This window comes from Corvus brachyrhynchos, unplaced genomic scaffold (assembly GCF_000691975.1).
Source record: "Corvus brachyrhynchos isolate BGI_N302 unplaced genomic scaffold, ASM69197v1 scaffold370, whole genome shotgun sequence".
In the NCBI taxonomy this organism is placed as follows: domain Eukaryota; kingdom Metazoa; phylum Chordata; class Aves; order Passeriformes; family Corvidae; genus Corvus; species Corvus brachyrhynchos.
This window is the reverse complement of record NW_008235977.1, coordinates 3,565,937-3,584,572: the sequence shown is the minus strand read 5'-3', so window position 1 is coordinate 3,584,572 and position 18,636 is coordinate 3,565,937. Positions and strand designations below refer to the sequence as shown.

Here is an 18,636-nt window from a genome sequence, read left to right as displayed (position 1 = left end):
ATTTGTCGCAGCAGGGGCTGGTCGCAAGAAAAGAGACGAGAGCTGACAGCTTCTGGCTCTAGGGGCTTCCCTGGGCTTCAGGAAGACTGGAAGAGCCTCAGGATATCCTCACGATGGTTTTAATATAATCTGATTTCCCTCTTGTCATCTTGAGTTGATTGCAACAAACTGTGTGTAAATTTTTTAAAAGTCTCCAGTGCAGAATGCTGAGCTGGCAGTAGCACAGCACAACCTGAGCAGCTCATGCTCATGCTGACTTGGGTTGTCATTGCCAACAAGATCAGAATAGGACAATAAGCTTTGGGTTGCTGCTTAAAGTCAGTTTAATGGCTGAGGATTGTTTGATTGTTTTTAAGATCCCTAAAATGAAACACATCTCAGAGGGAAAAAAAAAAGAAAAAAAAGAAAAAAAAGAAAAAAGAAAATTAAAAACTCCTGGCTCTATTAAGCAGGTGTGAGCAGCACTTGCAGGGATAGGTGAGAGCGGTGGACAGCCACATCCCTGGGCTTTACATTCCTGTTTAGGATAAACCTGCCCCAAGCAATGCTATGGCTGTTGCTAAGCAACAAGTGATGCTTGCTATAGCCAATATTGCCCTCTTAAAGGTACGTTTGCAAGGAGCAATCTACTGTGTGCATGAAATTAATTTGCAGATGTATGGATTTGTATTAGTTAGTGGCAATAAACTTTGGCAATGCTTCAGCGTGGTGTTCAAATGGAATACAATGTGGCATGAAGATATTGTGCAGCAAAAGCATTAAGCCCTCCCCTTTAATTAACTGGAACTTAAAGCTGGGATATCTTACTCACCAAAATAAATTAACAGTAAATCAGGTTACAGAATAAATTAACAAATTAAATTGGGTTAGTTGGAAAGTTTAAAAACGAGAAGCATCTGTGAGCTGCTTGCCTGACAAATACAGTTACAAAACCTTGAGCTGGAAGGGAAGACTCACAAAGAAACATGTAACTGTCCCAGTGCTGTTTGATTTCCAGTCTTTATCAGCAAAAGACTGGACCTGCTCTAAACATGGATTAAAACTCAGTCACGGTATAACACTGACCAAAGTCAAAGCACCCACACCAAGAAAGGCTTTTGGCTTCTTGTCTTCTTCTGGTTTTGTGAATAGTTGCCAGAAATTTGCAGACGATAGAGCTCTTTTCATGGGACGTCACAAACTCCCTTTTTCATTTTCTTAAGCATCTTTTCCTTCACTTGCTTTTCCCCGCCAGCCAGCACCTCACTTTATCTCCTGGAGCTGAAAAAGATTATCCCACCCCTTGCTTGCTCCCCAGGAACATACCCCTGGTCCTACCTGTGGATGCAGTGGCTCTCCTCACCCCTTAACCTTGGCCAGCACGGTGACTTTGGACATGCACAAAGCCATTTGCAAGGCCTGGGCTGAGGTGCTGCTGGCTCTCAGGGCCTCCAGGAGGGACTGGAGTGCTGGTCTTGCCATGCCACAGAACTCGCCTGTGCTCCTTCAGTCACCCTGGGCTCGCTCTGCTGCCACGACAAGGCTTAGGAAACTCTAATCTGACGGCAGCGGTGCAAAGGGGAACTGTGGCAAGGTATTTTAACTGCATTACTTTCAGGTGGTTGCCACATCTTTTCTAATTAAAATAAAATCATCTTAGGACTCCTGAAATGAATATTTGGTATAATAGACTCAGAAAGTGATGAAAATGTTTTCATTAAATAGTGAGAGAGGGAGAGAGACCCTGCAAGGCATAGCATTTTATCTCAGCTCTCTAATAACATTAATAAACTCTTTAATCTTTGTCACGTTTATGACTTAATGGCAATCCTTAAAGACATGGCAGACAAGTTAGAGCTGCCAGGTTCCTTTAACCTATAAGCATTCATATTCTTTGCAGTATTTTGATTAAGTGGAAAATTCCTCTGCAACGGCCTTTATTCTCCTTGTAAATCTGTGCTCTGCACTCATGTGAGAGGCGGAGGATGCTCAGGTGGGACCTGGTCATATTGTGGGATGGGGGTATCACCAGGGGCCAGGTGAGTGCTGGGGGTACTTAGTGTCAGCCCTGGTATGAGCAGCCCTGGCTGTTCCCCTTCTCCCACCCGGGCACTGACCTGGCGCTGCTGATGGAGTTTGCTCCGTCGCTCACCTGGGGGACTTCAGCTCTCCTCTCTCCTCTCCATGAAAACTGTGTTTAGAGTGACTGAGGGCTGGCTGTGTGGTGTGCCCTCCTCTCCCTCTGGGCCAAAGAGCACTGAGAATCCCCACCCCTGTGCCTTTGCTCACACACACGGGGCTGTGGCAGTCTGGTTTTGCACAAGCGATATTTGCTAAGAAACAGCATTGAGAGAGCATCATTTGGTTGCAAGCTCAACACTCCAGTTGTGGGTGCTGAGAGCTGCCAAGCCCAGACTTCACTCTGCCCCAGTGTGCCATAGTATGTGTGTGGTCCAAAGAGGCAGATATCCAGGGGGAAAATAGTATGGATCATGTAATTAGGGAGCTGCACAACAAGACAGGCACAGCTGGGGGCTCACTCCAGCCTTGGGATTTTCCTTTTTATTTTCCCAGCAATCTGGCATTTTCTGACCATCAAGCTTCTGACTATAAAAGCTAATTAATATTCCTTTAATATAAGGTTTTTGCATTTAATCTCCCTTATTTATTTTGTTTTGTTTTGTTAATGTTACATGAAAGTGCAGCCTTTTTTTCCTCTGTTGGTGGGATTTGGACCCAGAACATCCATTTCTGCAGCTGCCACCCCACTGTTTCCAGCTGGAAGTAGAGGGATGCTCCAAGGGTCATCAGTGGCAGCTTGGTCCCCCTGGGGACCCTGCACCTTTGGGAGGGCTGTGGCAGCCACATCCCTTCCCCTGAGGCATCTGCAGTGCCCAAACCCAAAGATCTCCACATGGTACAGGTGTTCTTTCATCCAGATTTGGTTCACTGTTACTTGGGAGGGCTGGGGCAGCCACATCCCTTCCCCTGAGGCATCTGCAGTGCCCAAACCCAAAGATCTCCACATGGTACAGGTGTTCTTTCATCCAGATTTGGTTCACTGTTATCTGCTGCACACACAAGTACCAGCTCGGTAAATTCACTCTTGTAAATGATAAGCTGAAGCCTCTTTAATTGTTTCTCAGTCACATGCCAGCAATAAAATGAAAAATCACCATTAACCCCCTCTTTTATTTGCATAATTTTGATGCTGTCAAAAAAAAAGACAATACTCACGTAGCATAAGGAGAATTTTTAAATAGAAGCATTACATTTTAAAACCCTAATAAAGATAAAAGCAAAATAAACACTGGAACTTGGATTTAGAGAATGAGAGAAGAAAGATTAGGCTGTGCTGGTGAAGTAATGAAGGTAGTGGCTGGTAACCATTTTCAATAGCACATTAATGCTGAATTACTTTGGAATTTGCGCAGGAGTCGAGATGACATCCACATAAACACCAAATGAATTCCAAATGATTGGTATTATCATAAAGAGCACCAAATGAATTAATAATGATGGAACACTTAAACTAAAATGTTATCTTCTCTAATCTGTTTTCTCTTTTACGCACTGCGCAATTCATTTTTAGCCAACTATGACCCTTTCTTTCATTTGTCTTTACATTTAAAAATGTATATATTTATTTTTGCGTGGATGTTCTGCTCCTGCACTGTTTGAAGTGGGACTTGGACTAGTCTGTCTTCACAACAGTTTTGTGTTGGCATCAGAAAATTTAGGCGATGGATGGGAAGACATCTGGACACGAGACTTATCGCTGGGAAAATGACTATGACTAATAAGAACAATAATAATAACGATTCCCTCTTGATGGTCCCACATGTGCACAGACCTCAGGGCACTCTGAACAGCGTTTAATAAGCTAAATGGCTCACGTTACTGCAAGGCAATATGTCTCGCCCCCCCATGGAGAAGCCCAACAGGAGAGGAAGCCTGAGCTCTCAGTCTGTGTAGATGAGCCTAAAAAGATCAGTAAACAGGAAGCTGGGGCTGGTTTTAGGTGTCCCAGGGAGGACCTGAGCCCCAGCACTGTTGCTACACGAGTGTGTGGCTCTTTGGGGTTCCCCCATCCCTGTCACATGGGGGCTCCTTGGCACAGCCTGGGCAGGGGACACCAGCACAGATCGCTGTCTGTGGGCAGTGCTGGCCCTGGTCACTGCAGGTCCCTCCCCACAGCCGGGCTGGGTGTGCACACTGACATATTAGCAGTCAAATGACATTTAGAGAGAACAAGTCTCACTCTCTCCTGCAGGCCAAGTAAATATCATTAGTAATGATATTAAATCTCAAATTGTGCTCCTGCACTATGGCAACCACTCAGCAATTTGCTATTGCAGCTTGTTCCTAACAATTACTTTCATAGACTTTATTTCTTAGAAAACTATTATTGACCATAATCCTCCACATGGCATGCCATGAAAAGAAATAATATTAATAATAAATAAATTTTAAAAAAAGTCACCCCAGCTTTCAGAGTGAGGGTGCAATGCTGCCATGAGGCTGGCATGGCAGGGTTTGGTTTTGTTAGGAAGGTGGCAGAGCTGGGAGCTGCACAGGGAGCTGGGAGCTGCACAGGGAGCTGGGCAGGGCACAGCTCCTCTGGCCTCTTATTCTTTGTGGCTTTGATGCAGCACGTGCTGCAGGGCAGTCAGCTTGCTCTTCTCTACAGTAACCATCACACAAATATAATTTTGTTTTTCTATATAAAATGATATTTTTGTGTGTGTGTGTATTTATTACATGTGTGAGTATGCAGGTATATCCATGTGTGTATATGAGTGTGTATATAGGGCACACGTGTGTATACACACACGTAGGTGCATATATGTGTCCATGTATGCATTTATAGATCCCAACGTGTCCATATCCGTGTGTACACACACACAGAGCCCCTGAGCTCTTGGCTGCTCCCCACTGCAGCAGCGCTGGCTGGGCTGTGGCACTGGCAGGCCGCTGGCCCAACACACGTGCTACGCTTCTGTGACAGAAGCAACATATAAAAATATTACAAATTAACTTGCAAATGCTGGTGGTGATGTACTCCACCAAAAAAAAAAAAAAAAAAAAAAAAAAAAATCATCGGTTTCATCTTCTCTCGTGTCTTGTAGCTGGTCCCTCCAGCATGGTCTGCATCTGTCAGGATCCATGCCCTGGGAGCACTAATCATTTTTATTAACCATTAAACAAGAAGATCTTTTTTTATTTGAAAATGTAAAACATGCAGGAAGCACTATCTATAGCCGCTAATTCAGGTCACATTACACGGCTCTCGCTCACCCCTGTGCTCATCCCTGCTCTGCTGAAAGCTCCGCCGTAGAACCAGCGCTGCCGTCGGGGCTGATGGGCTGTCGCCGCGTTTGCATTTAGAGGCCGGATCTTACCCTGAATAATTACACTTCTTTTCTGAGTGACCCCATGTAAACCAAGCCCCTTTTAAAGCTTCTCTCATGGCAAGTTTATGAGGTGTTAACTACATTTTCTTAACATCTTTCACCTTCCGATGGTTTTGACTTCACGGTTGGGCGGTGAGCCCCGCAAAGCGAGGCGGAGGTGGCGGTGGCCGCGGTCACTTCGGTGTCCGTGGGGCTGGGGCACTGCTGGGATGACACCCCGCCGCGCTGGCCCATGGCTCCCACAGCCCGGGGAATATCAAATAGAAGAGGGACTGACACAAGGCTCCTCCCTGGGTGTCCGTGCTCCCTGAACTGAGCAAAATGGGCCTCCCATTTTATTGACAAAGCGGTGGTGGCGGGTGCCACCTCGTTAGCATTACAGAGCAGATTCCTCACATGCTTTTTTTATTCTGCAGCTTGGCTGCTGCTGTGTGAGACTGCGGAATATTTTACTGCCTTGTGGCTCGCATTCAATACGGCAAATAAAAAAAAAAAAAAAAGAGGAAAAGTTGACAAAAATCCTGCCTTTTTTTTTCCTTTCTTTTTACATGCATCTCTGTTTTCAACACCAAGGAAAAGTTGACAAAAATCCTGCCTTTTTTTTTTTTCTTTCTTTTTACATGCATCTCTGTTTTTAACAGCCCTCCTGCTGTGACAAAACTGTTAATTAAACTGAAACTAAAATAAAGTAAGCCCACCTAATATGACAAACATTTGAAGGCAAAGCATCAGTCCAAGGGCTGGCAGGGTAGGAGCTGCTGTGCCCGTTCCTTCTGCCCCTCCTGCCCCCCTGCCCCTCCTGCTTGCAGGTGCCAGCAGAGGCTGCATTGGTGGCACTGTCAGGGGGCAGCACCCCAGGTGCCGTGTGGCAGGGGTGGCAAAAAAAAGAGAGATTTTTGGCTTCCATGTCAGACAGAGCACAGTGTAAGAGGCTGTGGCCCGTTGAGACCAGAAATATAGAAAAAATATTAATATTATTAATATTATTATTAATAATAATTTTAAATTACTCTAAAAGCTTAATGTGTAATGGCGCAGTGTTTCTTCATTTCCCTTCCAGTTTAGTTGAGGTTGTTGAATAATCTGGAAAAGCCCCCCCAGCAGCACTAGACACCCTCAGCTTGCCTTAAAACAAACCTGTGGGGGCTGTAGACGCCTTACAAGCAGAGCCGCAGCCTGGCCATGCACCCATAAATTAAAGAAAGGGCCAGGCTGGCTGAGGCACAGTGCCAGCTTTGATGTGCAGTAATGAACTTCGCTTTTAATTCGGGGTTGTAACTTCCATGCCGACGCAAAACTGGGAGCTGGGAAAAGCTGCATGCATAATCAGGGGTGAAAGCAAGGATGCGGCGTGCGATGTGTCTGATGTTGGATGAGAAGGAAGATAGCCTTTAATCATTTTGTTTTCAAAGAAGCTTTAGAAAGCTCTTTGAAGATGAGGCTTTTTTGAGGACTGCTTCTGGAAAATAGGAGGCAGCGATAGACGGCACCCACATCCACCTGCCCGCTCGGTTAACCTGTGCACGGGACGCACCCGGGCATCCCTGGCACCAGCACAGGTTCCCCACAGCCGGCACCCAGAGAACTCTTGCAAAGCTGAGCTGCCCAGAGCTGCCCATGCTGGTGACATCCTGATGGAGGAGGAACTGCCCCAGTGTCTTTGCTGTTGAGGTGATCCCCATTCCTCAGTGTGCAGAGCAAGACAAGCAGTTAGAATAGGGTGTGCAGCCTCCCTTCATTAATTATAATATACTTGTAATGATAATGTTCCGTAAATCATGTCTCATTATCTTTGGATGAAAGGAAATGATAATGAACACCTGATCAGACTTTATTTTAAGGAGAAGCATCATGATGGTGAGGCGTGGGGCTGTGCCTGTCCTCTAATACAGCATTTGGGGTGGGGAAAGGTGAGATGTGTGTCACACACCCCTCCACAACGCCCACCACTGCAATCCATCAGGGTGGTAGCTACAGGTGACAGATCCAGCCCAGCATCCGAAGGCACAAAGGTGTTGGACAGCATCTGCCTATCCCAGGTAGGGGAGGGTGAGGGGCTCTGCCAATAGCATGCCTGGCTGTATTTTGAGGACTGAGGTCAGGATGCTGTTGTGATAAATGCATCATATACAAAATAAGGACATGGTTTCTTGCTCCAGAAATCTTACAGGCTGTTCCTTAAGGAATGGGTGTACCAACAGTCCTATTTTTACCTCTTCTTACCTTTTATACTTTTGGTATGGCTTGTGGTAAAACAACAGCCAGGCCAGCAAGTGACTGCAGGCAGCTGGGTAATGTCTGCTGCCCCAAAGCAATCACATTGAGTGTGGTATTACTGGTCTTTTCAGTGGTTTTTGTACATTCACTCATTTAGTGTGGTTTTTAAAGTAGGTGAGCGCTGGTAGTTGAGATTATTTACAGTTGCTATAGTGCCATGACAAAAAACCAACCAAAATGGATGAATTACTGCCCTCCCCAAGGACTGAGTCGATCTCCATGGGCATCATGAGGGACCTTGCTCATGCTGCTGCAATTGTGCACTGAAAAGAGGACAAACAGCAACACATTTTCACCCCTCTGTGTGACTCCAGGTGGAGGAGCTGGGCTTTGCCTTGGTGCATGGCACAATCCCCACGGCTGTGGCTTTGCCTGGCCGGGTCCTTATGTGACCAGTCCACCTCCCTGCATCTTCTGTTAAACTGCACAGAGATTGCCATGTCTCGAGTTCTGGCCAGCATAGGGATCTAACAAACACGCACTTTCCAGACCCTTCCGAAAAGGAAAAAGCAACCCCAAATCCACATCTCCAAATTTGCTGCTGCATTTTGTACAATTTCTGCAAATGTCTTTGGTAGAAATCTCTGTTTCTGTACGTACAACCTGAGGACACCATTACTGTCAGAAGGTGTGCCCATGCCAGCATGTTGAAGGTTAAATTTTAAACACCTAAAGAGGTGGGACCTGCCCCCTGTGTGTTAAAACGAAAACTCCTTTCCCCTCTCTGCCCTCCTATCTGCAGCAGGTATTTAAGCACTGGCCTTGTTGGGGAGGTGTGAGGCTTTGTGACAGGCCCTGCCGCTGGGGATGCAGCTAATGACACCTGGCAAATGCAGGCTGTTTGGGGATTAAATGTGCCACTGCTCGGTAAAAGCCAGGCTCATAATGTCGGGAAGTTTGGAGACAGCGTGTCGGACTCCTGTTTTCACTCTTGTTCTATTTTTGTCCAGGCCAAACCTTGCCTTTTTTAATTAGGTTTACTGCTCTAGCTACATGATGATGTGTATGTGCTAACGTTTGTTTTTGTATCTAATGTAAGCGACCGAAATAAACAATCCAGACCTGATAGTCCCAGTGGGGGGACTGACATTTGGAATTGGCTTAAAATATGCGTTTTTGACACTTGTTAGACTCCAACACTTCTCCCAGGAAGCACAAAGCACGGGAAGGTGTCTGCAGGGTAGGGCTACGTTTGCCTCCTTCAGCCTAATCCTCAACCTGCTGCTGAAGTGCTCCTCAGAGGAGCTCGCTGCTGTCGCTGTGTCAGGTGTAGCAATGGAGGGGTCTGAGGGGGGAACATTGTAATGCCACTGGGGCATGAATTACCAGAGCTTGCAAAGTCTCCCTGGAGGGCATCTTGTGCCACCAAAACTGTGCAGCGCTGCTGTGCCTGGGCTGCGCTCCCTATCAGACCACCACTGCTGAGCCTGAGCGTGGGACACAAATCCAGCAAGGACTGGGACAGAGAGGAGTATTTTCCAGTGGGTTTGAGCATGGAAACATCCCTGTGGTGTAGTCAGCCAGGATCACACCTGCTCGCAGCCTCTGCTGTGCACTCCTGCCCCACACCATCACTCTTCCCATCTGAAAACAAGGCTCCAAGATCGGAGAGCTGGGGCGAGGGCTGAGGAGCAAGGGGGTGGCTGTACAGCCCCCTCTCCTTCTGCCTCGGCCCAGCCTACGGCTCCAGGAAGCAGAAGGTCCCTGCAAGGCCAGCACCGGAGAGCTGCCCTGTGCCAGAGAGCTGCCCTGTGCAATCATCTGCCCCTCTGCCTGTGCAAGCACCACACTCCCACTCCCATCAATCAGCACAGACCAGGTGTCTGGAAGCATCTCTTGCCAATCACCTTTTATTACCTTTAAAAAGCCAAGAAACCCAGAACAAGACAAAAACTGAGACCGTGTGAACATCATGCAATGGATTCACTTCAAAGCAGGCTGGAGTAGGGAGGGGGAAGACCAAAAGTCGTGTTAGAGTAGACGTATCGCTGCACCCGTGTCTGAAGGCCAGACTGGGTGGGCTGTCACTGGTGGGGTTGGTGGTGACTGTTGTGAGTGACCAGACGGATGCTGAAGTAGGAAATGGAAACACACTCATGAGACATCATCCCAGGTAAGCCCAGGTCTTACTCTGACATGGTGATGACAGTGAAAAATACTCCTAACTCTTGTCTTGGGTATGTTCTGCCTGGGCAAAGTCTCTTTGGAGAGGAGCAGCACAGGGACTGCTGCTACAAGGGCTCTTTAGCTCAGTTGTGCTACTCAGTGGGACTAGAGCTGGGGCACTCAATTAGTAGAGTGGATGTTATGCAGCAGCAGTGATGTTACCCCACTCTGCCCTTCAGTCTCGCTCTGCTGTCTTCAAAATTCATAGCACAAACTAGAGCAGAATTACCTTCTCGAAAGGGTGTGTTTTGGAGAGTTTCAGCTATCATGGAAATAACTCTGCATCTTGTCCATCATGTGGATGTGACAAAACACATGCCCTTATTTTCCTGAGGTATAGCCAACATTTGGGTTCATTACATTTAATGGAGTAGGGTCACCCATAAAGTTATTCATAAGGTATTTTCTGAGTGGTTTTCACCTTCTCTTAGAAAAAATAAATTATATCAGCATGTTCACGAGGTACAAATGGGACTGGCATTTCAGCTGTTATTATGTTATTAACTTTTTTAACCTAATAATTTTCAATCAAGAGTGAGAAGCAATTTTCACTCACTCCAGTGACCAGAGTTGGAGATTCTGCGAAGTGTTCTCGTAGGGTTCACCTTGACAGACACCTAATTCCATCCCAAATGGAAACATTACCCCCGACACTCTCATTGCGGTTACCGAGAATTTCCATTTCCCCTTCGGTTAGGATTTAATTTAGAAGGCAAAGACTTCCTAAACTACGGGAGAGTAAAGATAGATGGTATGGGAGAAGAAGGCTGATGAAATGTAGTTGACTCCGGATCTGAAATATTTTATCCCTCCTCAATGTAGGTTAAATTATTCTTCACCTTTCCCACATCCATAATTGTCGCTGATCTTGGACCAACTCAAAACCCTACTACTGAGTTCAGTAGACTCAAAATTGCCACTAGAACTGGAAAAAGAAAAAAAAAGAGATTTGTTAGTGTCCATATACAATATCCCAAGACTATACACAGCTATGAGATACAGCAAATTTAAGAAAGGCAATTTTTTTCTCATCACTGAGTATTTATTATATATAACAAATACATGAAAAAGAAAAAACTATATTGTGTGATATAAATAGTTTATTTACATTACAGAAAAACATCAAGACAATGTATACTATTTCAAATATATCCATACATAATCAAATATAGCTGTAGTACATGTTCTCATTGGTGTAGATTACCACAAATGCAAGGCAACATGTGTAGATCTTGTCTTAATCTTTTGTCTATAATACTGTATTTTGTAGTCCAAGCTCTCTGCAGTTAGTTTTGCCATTGTGGAAACATGCGCTCTTTAAATTAACCTTGTCGATGCTCTTGTTGTGTTGTCTGAACTGTAGTGCCCTGTGTTTTGCTTCTGTCTGTGGATTCTGTTGCTCCTGGGACATTTCCTGGAAAAGAGAGTTGTGAGAATACACGGCTCTTAGCAACACATCTGCTCAAGAGGTGGCGGGGGCAGCAGGGATGTGAGGGCGAGAGGTGCATCCTCCAGCCCTCAGCGTGCTTCCTCCTCAATGAAATGGACTGTGCAAGCTAATGGCAATGGCATCACAAAAAAAGCCACAACCCCCCCAAAACATACTGTGAACAAAATTATGGCAAGGGAGACTTTCAGATTCCTGAACACTGGCCACTCTTGCTGCATCACAAGGGTCCCAACTGCACCACATTGCTCAGCTTTAAATAATGCGTTTATTTTGAGCGAGGCACAGGTGGAAGACCCAGGACGGTCTCATGCTCACCTGGTCAGCGTCCCAGGTCTGTGATGTGTTTACAAAGTGGCTGCAGGGGCTGCCTTTCCAAGGCCCTAAGTGTCTGCAGTCCCTCTTAGCCTCCATGGAAATGCTCCATGCTTCAGCCCATGAGCAAACAGCTACTTTACTTAGAGGTGCCTGCACCATGCCATGGCTGCTTGGCTTGGTGTGGAAAGCAACTGTGCTGGAAAGCCCCAAATCTGAGATTTCTTTGGACAGCTGCAGAGGCTGTCCTCAGGACCTATGGTGCTCCTCAGTGAGAGCACATTTCAATCTTTCACCTGCAGCAACACCAGCTGTGGGGATGCCACATTTCCCCCTAATGGAAAGCTAATGGTGTGTTTCTGGTTCCCTCCCATGGAAAGGCACCCTCAGGCAGAAAGCACGGAGAAGTTTAATCCCGGGTGGAGGCCACAGGAAGTCCTAAGCAGCTGGAAGCCAAGGGTGGTTATGGTAGAAACTGGGCAGCTGCACAACAGAGACTGAAACACCCTCTTGGAGTGCCACAAGAAGAGGCCTCAGAGTACTCCAGACCATGCTGATATGGAAAAACATTCCCTTTGTATGGGGCTGGCTTGTTCTTCTGTTACAGGAGGGCTTCCAGCAACACCGTGTGAAACCCTACGGGTTACGCACCTTCTCAGTGCAGTGGGAGCTTAAAGCACTTGCCTGAAGCTCTGTGTCAAATAACTAAGAGCACAACAGAGTGAAATAGATTTTTATTGACCCCTTAAAGTAAAAAAGGTCATTTTCCCCCCCGTTGAATGGAAGTGATGTTATAATTTTGTGACGTCAACTGAAAGGCTAAACAAGAGCCTAAGAACTTGGGAAGCATTTAAAAAAATGCTGGAATACAATTATGTAAGTGTCTAGCAAAATATGGGTCAGACTGTCCTGACTTGCCTCACTTTTAAGCCACCAGGACCACCCCCTCATGAGAAGCTGTATGGCTGTGGGCTATATTTTGCCTCGTTCCTTCCTGGGAAGCAGTGAAGTAGGCTGCTATCATTACTCCAGGAAAAACCAGCCTGTGTCTCCTGTGCTCTTAGGGGTCACGGCAGAGCTTTCATTACAGAACTAAGGCAGACTTTAGCTGGTCTGTGATCTCATGACAAACTCATTATTCCCTTCGAGTTCCCTGAAAAGGCGCTCAAACTTTGGGAGTGAGTCAGGGAGCTGTTGTTAGCAAACACAGGGCTGATTCACTGCTGGCGTGCCATGTGCACCGAGCGCTTCCTGCCCGCTGTCCCCGCGCGGCCTCTCCTGCCCGGCCGGCCAGGGATGCACAGCGGGGCCCCGTGGGCTCTGCAGGACATGGCCAGGGACACCTCCACGAGCTGAGACAGCCCCACCAACGCCCGCGGCCACACAGTGCAGCCCAGCTTCCAGGTCCTGCCGAGCCTCCAGCATCAGGAGTTACAACCCTGCTTTGCCCCAGTGCTCAGCCATGCGAAGCAGGATTAGGGAACCAGGGCACAGTGGGCACAACCAGACTGATTTTCTATGAAACACGGAGGAGCCAGGTGGCTGGGGGATGATCAGGATGGTCAGCAATCCCATGGTGGACACTAACTGCTCCAGCTGGAAGCAAGGAGATGAACAGGCACTTTCTTCAAACCAACACTGACAGTATCTATGCAGTCGCTTACTTCAAGGTCGAGAGAAATCAATTCAAGTGTAGAGATTACTCCAATTAAGATGATGAAAAAGCATCTTTGAACCAAAAATGCCCATGTTTCAACTGTACATTACCAATGTCTGGGAGCTTGGGAAGGCCCCAGGGCCCAGCACCAACACCGCGGCTGCTTACATGCAGTGCAATTGCATTTACAGGTGGGCCGTGTCTGAAGTGCAGCAGGGATTCTTAAGAGGGGCACTGGCATTTAACCAGCTTTTTAGACTTAATCATCTGCTAAAACGGAGTGATAGGTTTTCCTTGGTCCTCAACTCTTTAATCACAAGTCCTTTGTAGTGCACTGTGTGGGGGATGCATTCACTTCCGAACACAGCAGTTACATCGATGTAAACCAAGTACTGGAGCACAGGCTGCCCTCCCTCTCTCCCTCCACTGAAGCTTTGCTCAAAAGCTCGAGTTACTCACAATGTGATTCATAGCAGGTAAAACACGTTATGCATTCATTTTTAATCAAGTTATTTCTTCACATAAATAAGCTGCTGTGACTAAACATTAGGGAAGCACTAGAAATGCAAAGCTGTAAAGAAAACTGCTGAGAATCATTATAACACTAGGCCATATCTATATTATTTGCCATCCTCCTTCACTTTTATCACTGCTTCCTTTTTTGCCTTATCTCCAAGCTAGAAGTCCTTGGGTAGACTGTGCCTCACTGTTTCACCTCCTGGCCTCTGGTTCTCTACTCCTCCACCCCAGAAGCTTATTCCCATTGCTGGCACTAGTGATGAGTAGTCAAGCAGCCGACCTCTTCCAGGAACTGAGTCAGTAAAACCTCAATCATCACTTCTGTTGGTTTCATTTTCAGCTGAGTCCATCCCCTGACTGCGTTGTTTGCGTGGCTAAAGAAATGGTAATGGTGGCAACAGAGCATTGGAGGGACAAGTGCCCAGGAGGCAGAGGAAGGGGCAAACCTCAGCTGTCAGCAGCCCATTTATTCAATTAAAGTGTCTGTGCAACAATGGCCCTAAAAGCAATGGAGGGTACCCCCACAGATTTGCACCACTTGTACAGGTAAGATTTTAAGAGCAACAATAGTAATGATAGCTGGAAGATTACAGTGGTAGTTTTGTGCAGCTCAAATGAACACAGTGCACCAAACTCACTTGATAAATTAATTAGGTGAAGTTGCACTGAAATGAGCAGCAAAGAATTTGGCCGCAGTGGCCTCTGAGTAAAGTTTCCCTTCTTTCTCCCAGGAACTTGGCAAGGTGTTTTCAGCACTTTCAAGAACTCAGGGTGTGGAGTTCAAACCAGTACAGTCAGGTTCTCCAAAGCAGACAACTTCATAAACTCAATTGCTTATGCATATGCTGCCACAACACTCCCTTGTCATGAGGATTTCTCTTAGGCCACTTAAGAGCACCCTTTTGCAAATGTATCTCAAATCATTATGCTGGGATGGAGGATGCTCTGCAGTAATTACATGCATTACAGAAAAAAGTCAAAAGATCATAAATTGACTTGGTTACTAAGTGTGGGGGAAAAGGTACTGTCTCTGTATGAAAACAGTGTGATGGGTAATTTGCATTACAGCACCAGATCACTCAGAGCTCCCTGTCTTCATTCTTCAGAATAAAGTACTTTGCTCACTGCATCGAGGTGACAAAACCAGTCACTTCACAAAACAATACCCATTTGTTCCATTATCAGCTACTTCACCACCTTCTTTCCTCATTACATGCTATATTTTTGGTCCTTTGAATTACCTCTGTGAATACCACCTCCTGTAATCTCCTGACTCATTCCGTAGCTGCCATTCAGGTGATGAACTCAGTTTGGCCAAAATAGGTTTTGTTTTGTGCCTTTAGGCCAGAGAAGGATTTATGAATTTTTTTTTCTGTCTTTTCCAGGAACAAATGCTCTACACTTGTTTTCCCACCAAGTAGTGCAACATAGGGACTGAAATAAAGTAGATTTTATTTTATATGGAGGTATGATACCTGGCCTTTTTTTTATTTTAAAAAGAAAATAATTTGTAAAAGAGTGATTTATTGGTGCTGCTAGCTGACTTAATTTAACCTTGTGATTTCTAAGAGAAGCCCGTAGATGTTTGACATGGGGTAAGTTCATTTCAGAATTTACCCCAAGCTCTCCCAGAGACAGTAACACAGTCAAGTGGGGGAGTAGAGCAACACATGGAGGGGAAGGATTGCATTTACCCCTCTCATTCTGAACTACCCTGGGGCTGTCTTTTCCATTCACACAACCCTCTGCTCCTCACTAAAGAAAAAAACCCCAAGTACATCATATATGGAAGACCCTAAAACATGTGCAGTGCCTTTGAACATGCACTCAAGCCTAATGAAATCATTTAATCAGCAGGGTTGCAAACAGGCTTAAAAGTTTGTCTGCTTTGCCTGATTAGGACTAAGGGAATGGGCCCTTAAGGAAACCAGATGGAGATATGATTAGTTTTATTAAGTGTTGATCCAGCTGCTGTATTTATATTCCCCTTATTTATATGAACAATATTTGTCCAAGCATCTGAATACAAAATAGAGAACTTCGCTTGCTGTAGGCACTGTTGCTCCCTAAGTTTGATTAAGATGGAAGTAAAAATTCAGTCATAATAACGAAGGAGCACTGGCTGGCTGGACCAGATGATATCTTGTGTTTGTTGGTGAATTAAATAGCATTTGTTATCAGTAGTGTCACTGCAGAAATCGGTATAATCAGCGCACATTGCAGGAAAAACAAAAGTCTTTTCTCTTTCTACTGTAAAGTACCAGAGATACTGACCTTGTAATACAGAGGACTACAACACAGATGATAGCAATCTGGATAGTTCCAATCACAGCTGCTATTAAGACATACTGAAATCGTACTGGACCTGGAACCACATATAAAACGCTGTAGTCCTTTTTTTCACAGTGTTGTCCAGTATAGCCGGCATCACATCTGAAACAAAACATATTTTTTTCTCGTTATACCTGCTGCTTTCAAGGAATGCTGGGAAAATTGTATCTGGAAAAAAATTAGTGGCTGAAGCATAAGCTTATGTGTTTTTTTTTTTTGTTTTCCAGAATGGACTCCCACAGAGAGAGTACCAGTGAGTGCTCAACTTCTCAGAGGGAAGACTTCTGGTCCTCAGTGTCACCAAGGTCTGTGAGAGTGAACAACACTGTGAGAGTGCCAGGAGGTGCCCAGGGGACCGAGACATAACTGGCTTCAAGTGGAACTAGTTGCACGTTGTGATGAGAACTCATTTAGTTCCTTGCACAACATACTTTAGACTTCTCCCTTTCTTTGGGGAGGTGGGGGAGGGTGAAAAGCCCTCGAGTTGTGGTTCCTTATGCAGATTACCCCTAAGGAGGTGATAAGCAATCATCCAGGCTCCATATGAAATGTGATTAGATGCTCCTGAAAGTGGATACATCATTTACATTTCATCTGGTTGCTATAAAAAACCCCTCTATTGATGCTGCAGCCATCCACCCCGATCCTGCTTGTTGCACTGCTCACCAGTTCCCATCCTGCAGCCTGACATCTCCACTCTGCTCTGTGATTTTGGGGCCAAGCAGTGTTTTTACAGTTTCAGCCCTTGTCCTGTTTCCCCTTAATTGGCCAAGCAAGATATGAAAATCCAGGTCAGTGGCAGCAGCAACTGTCAGGGACTGAGACAGACGGCCTGGGTTCCTCTCATGTGTGTTAGTGGAGCACTAATCCTGATAGGTTAAGCCTTGAGCTTCCTCCCTTTTCTTCTGCACTCCCACAGCTGCCAGCACCTTGAGGAAAGGACATTTTCCAGCTGAATGGAGCACCTAAAATGCAGCAGCTGCAAAGAGCAAAACGTGCCCTGGCTGTTTGTGTGAGCCCGGAGAAGCTGGCTTAAGGTTCTGCCCTGGGGAGAAAGTCTGTTCTCTATCTTTGTGCTCCCATTCCAGTGTCCCAGGAAATGGTGCTTCACGTGTAATAGTCCTTTTCCAGCCACCTGGCCACTGTGTGGACTTCAGAAGTAATATCTGCACCTGTGCAGGGAGGCATTCACTGTGGGAGCACTACAGTGCTTTCACTAGATCCCTCCTGTCTGCCCAAACCTCCTCCAAAATCACCCCCCCGCTGAAGCAGCCACCTCTGCCCCAGCCAGCTGCCCCACAAGCATCACTCCTGCCACAGCAGGGACACATCCTCTCCCTCAGGCTGAGGAGGGTACCTAGCGTGGTCTGAGCGCTTTGTGAAGGGCTTTTAAAAACACATCTAAATAGAACTGGAGCTTACTGGATGGCTTTACAGTCAATTAACATTGTTCATAACTCAATAACACTTTTGGGACTTCGTTGAATAATTTAAGTCTGATGGATTTTGTAGCACAAAGGGCCATGGTTGCCATTATTTTCCACAGCTGATCTAGACAAAATGTTTCTGTAAGTCAGTATTTCCCTGTGTGTAGCCTTCCCTTGCTGGTAGGAGAAGGGTTACCTGCAAGACGGTTCCAGCATGTTTGTGGAGTGCTCACACTTGCCATGCATGCAGAAGCCATTGTAATGCTCTGGACAAGGGATGTAGATCCCTCTTGCACTTTCTTCCAGTTTGTTTGCATTCTCTGTGAACACAGGTGAGGGGAACGTTAACCGGGCCACGTAAGATAAGGTGAAATGATGGGAAGAACTCAACATATGAAAGAAAGGAAAATCAGAAGAACAAGATGTGAAAGATGTTGTTCATGGGAAGCAAGAGTAAGGGTTTGCCCCTTCAAACAGGTTGGTTGATGTGAAGATTTGCAAGGTTTTATCTCATTCTTTTATAATTCCTGTCAAGTTGCAGCAAATGAGATACCAGAGAAAATAACGTGACTATTCAAAAACTTATGACAGAATAGCACAGGCAAAATACCTGATTAATTCTGCTATACTTTATGGACTGTCTCCTCAAACTGAGACAAGGTTAGGAGAGAGACTCTAAACATTTGCATGTAATACACATTACAGTACTTTAGGTCATTCAACAGAACATATACAGAAAGATAATTTTATGGCTGAAGTAGAGCAGGAGTCCAGAGCTGAAGTTTAGCATCAGTGCTGTGTGCCCATGCCCCAAAGCCCAGTGGCCTCCTCCACATCCCACAGCATCCAGCACTTTAAACTAGTTTGACTTTCTGCAGCAGTTAAAGAGTCACTGAGACTGCATGGAGGCTTCATTTAGTTTTGAAACAGGTATGTGCTCAACTTCACAGGATGAAGCAGAGTGTCACCACCATGAACTCACATGAATTTTGTAGGCCACCAAGGTATTAATTAATCTGGGTAATTTTGGCAAATTCTTCCACTTAACCAATACTTACGATACCTCAAATGGTAACCCTCCTTTTTCTGTGACAGTATCTTCTA

At 45.7% G+C, this 18,636-nt stretch overlaps 2 protein-coding genes across 2 annotated transcripts in view; both read right to left on the bottom strand.

The window, feature by feature from the left end:
• The window catches only part of SDPR (serum deprivation response), a 37,464-nt gene extending 26,968 nt beyond the window's left edge, over positions 1-10,496 (bottom strand). The window contains exon 1 of the mRNA XM_017729197.1: positions 10,393-10,496. Coding sequence (XP_017584686.1) covers positions 10,393-10,496 — 104 coding nt within the window. The remainder of the gene's footprint in view (positions 1-10,392) is intronic.
• The window catches only part of TMEFF2 (transmembrane protein with EGF like and two follistatin like domains 2), a gene marked incomplete at its 5' end in the record, with an annotated part of 126,365 nt that continues 117,221 nt past the window's right edge, over positions 9,493-18,636 (bottom strand). The window contains 4 exons of the mRNA XM_017728698.1: positions 9,493-10,761; positions 11,164-11,250; positions 16,049-16,207; positions 17,729-17,852. Coding sequence (XP_017584187.1) covers positions 10,665-10,761; positions 11,164-11,250; positions 16,049-16,207; positions 17,729-17,852 — 467 coding nt within the window. The remainder of the gene's footprint in view (positions 10,762-11,163; positions 11,251-16,048; positions 16,208-17,728; positions 17,853-18,636) is intronic.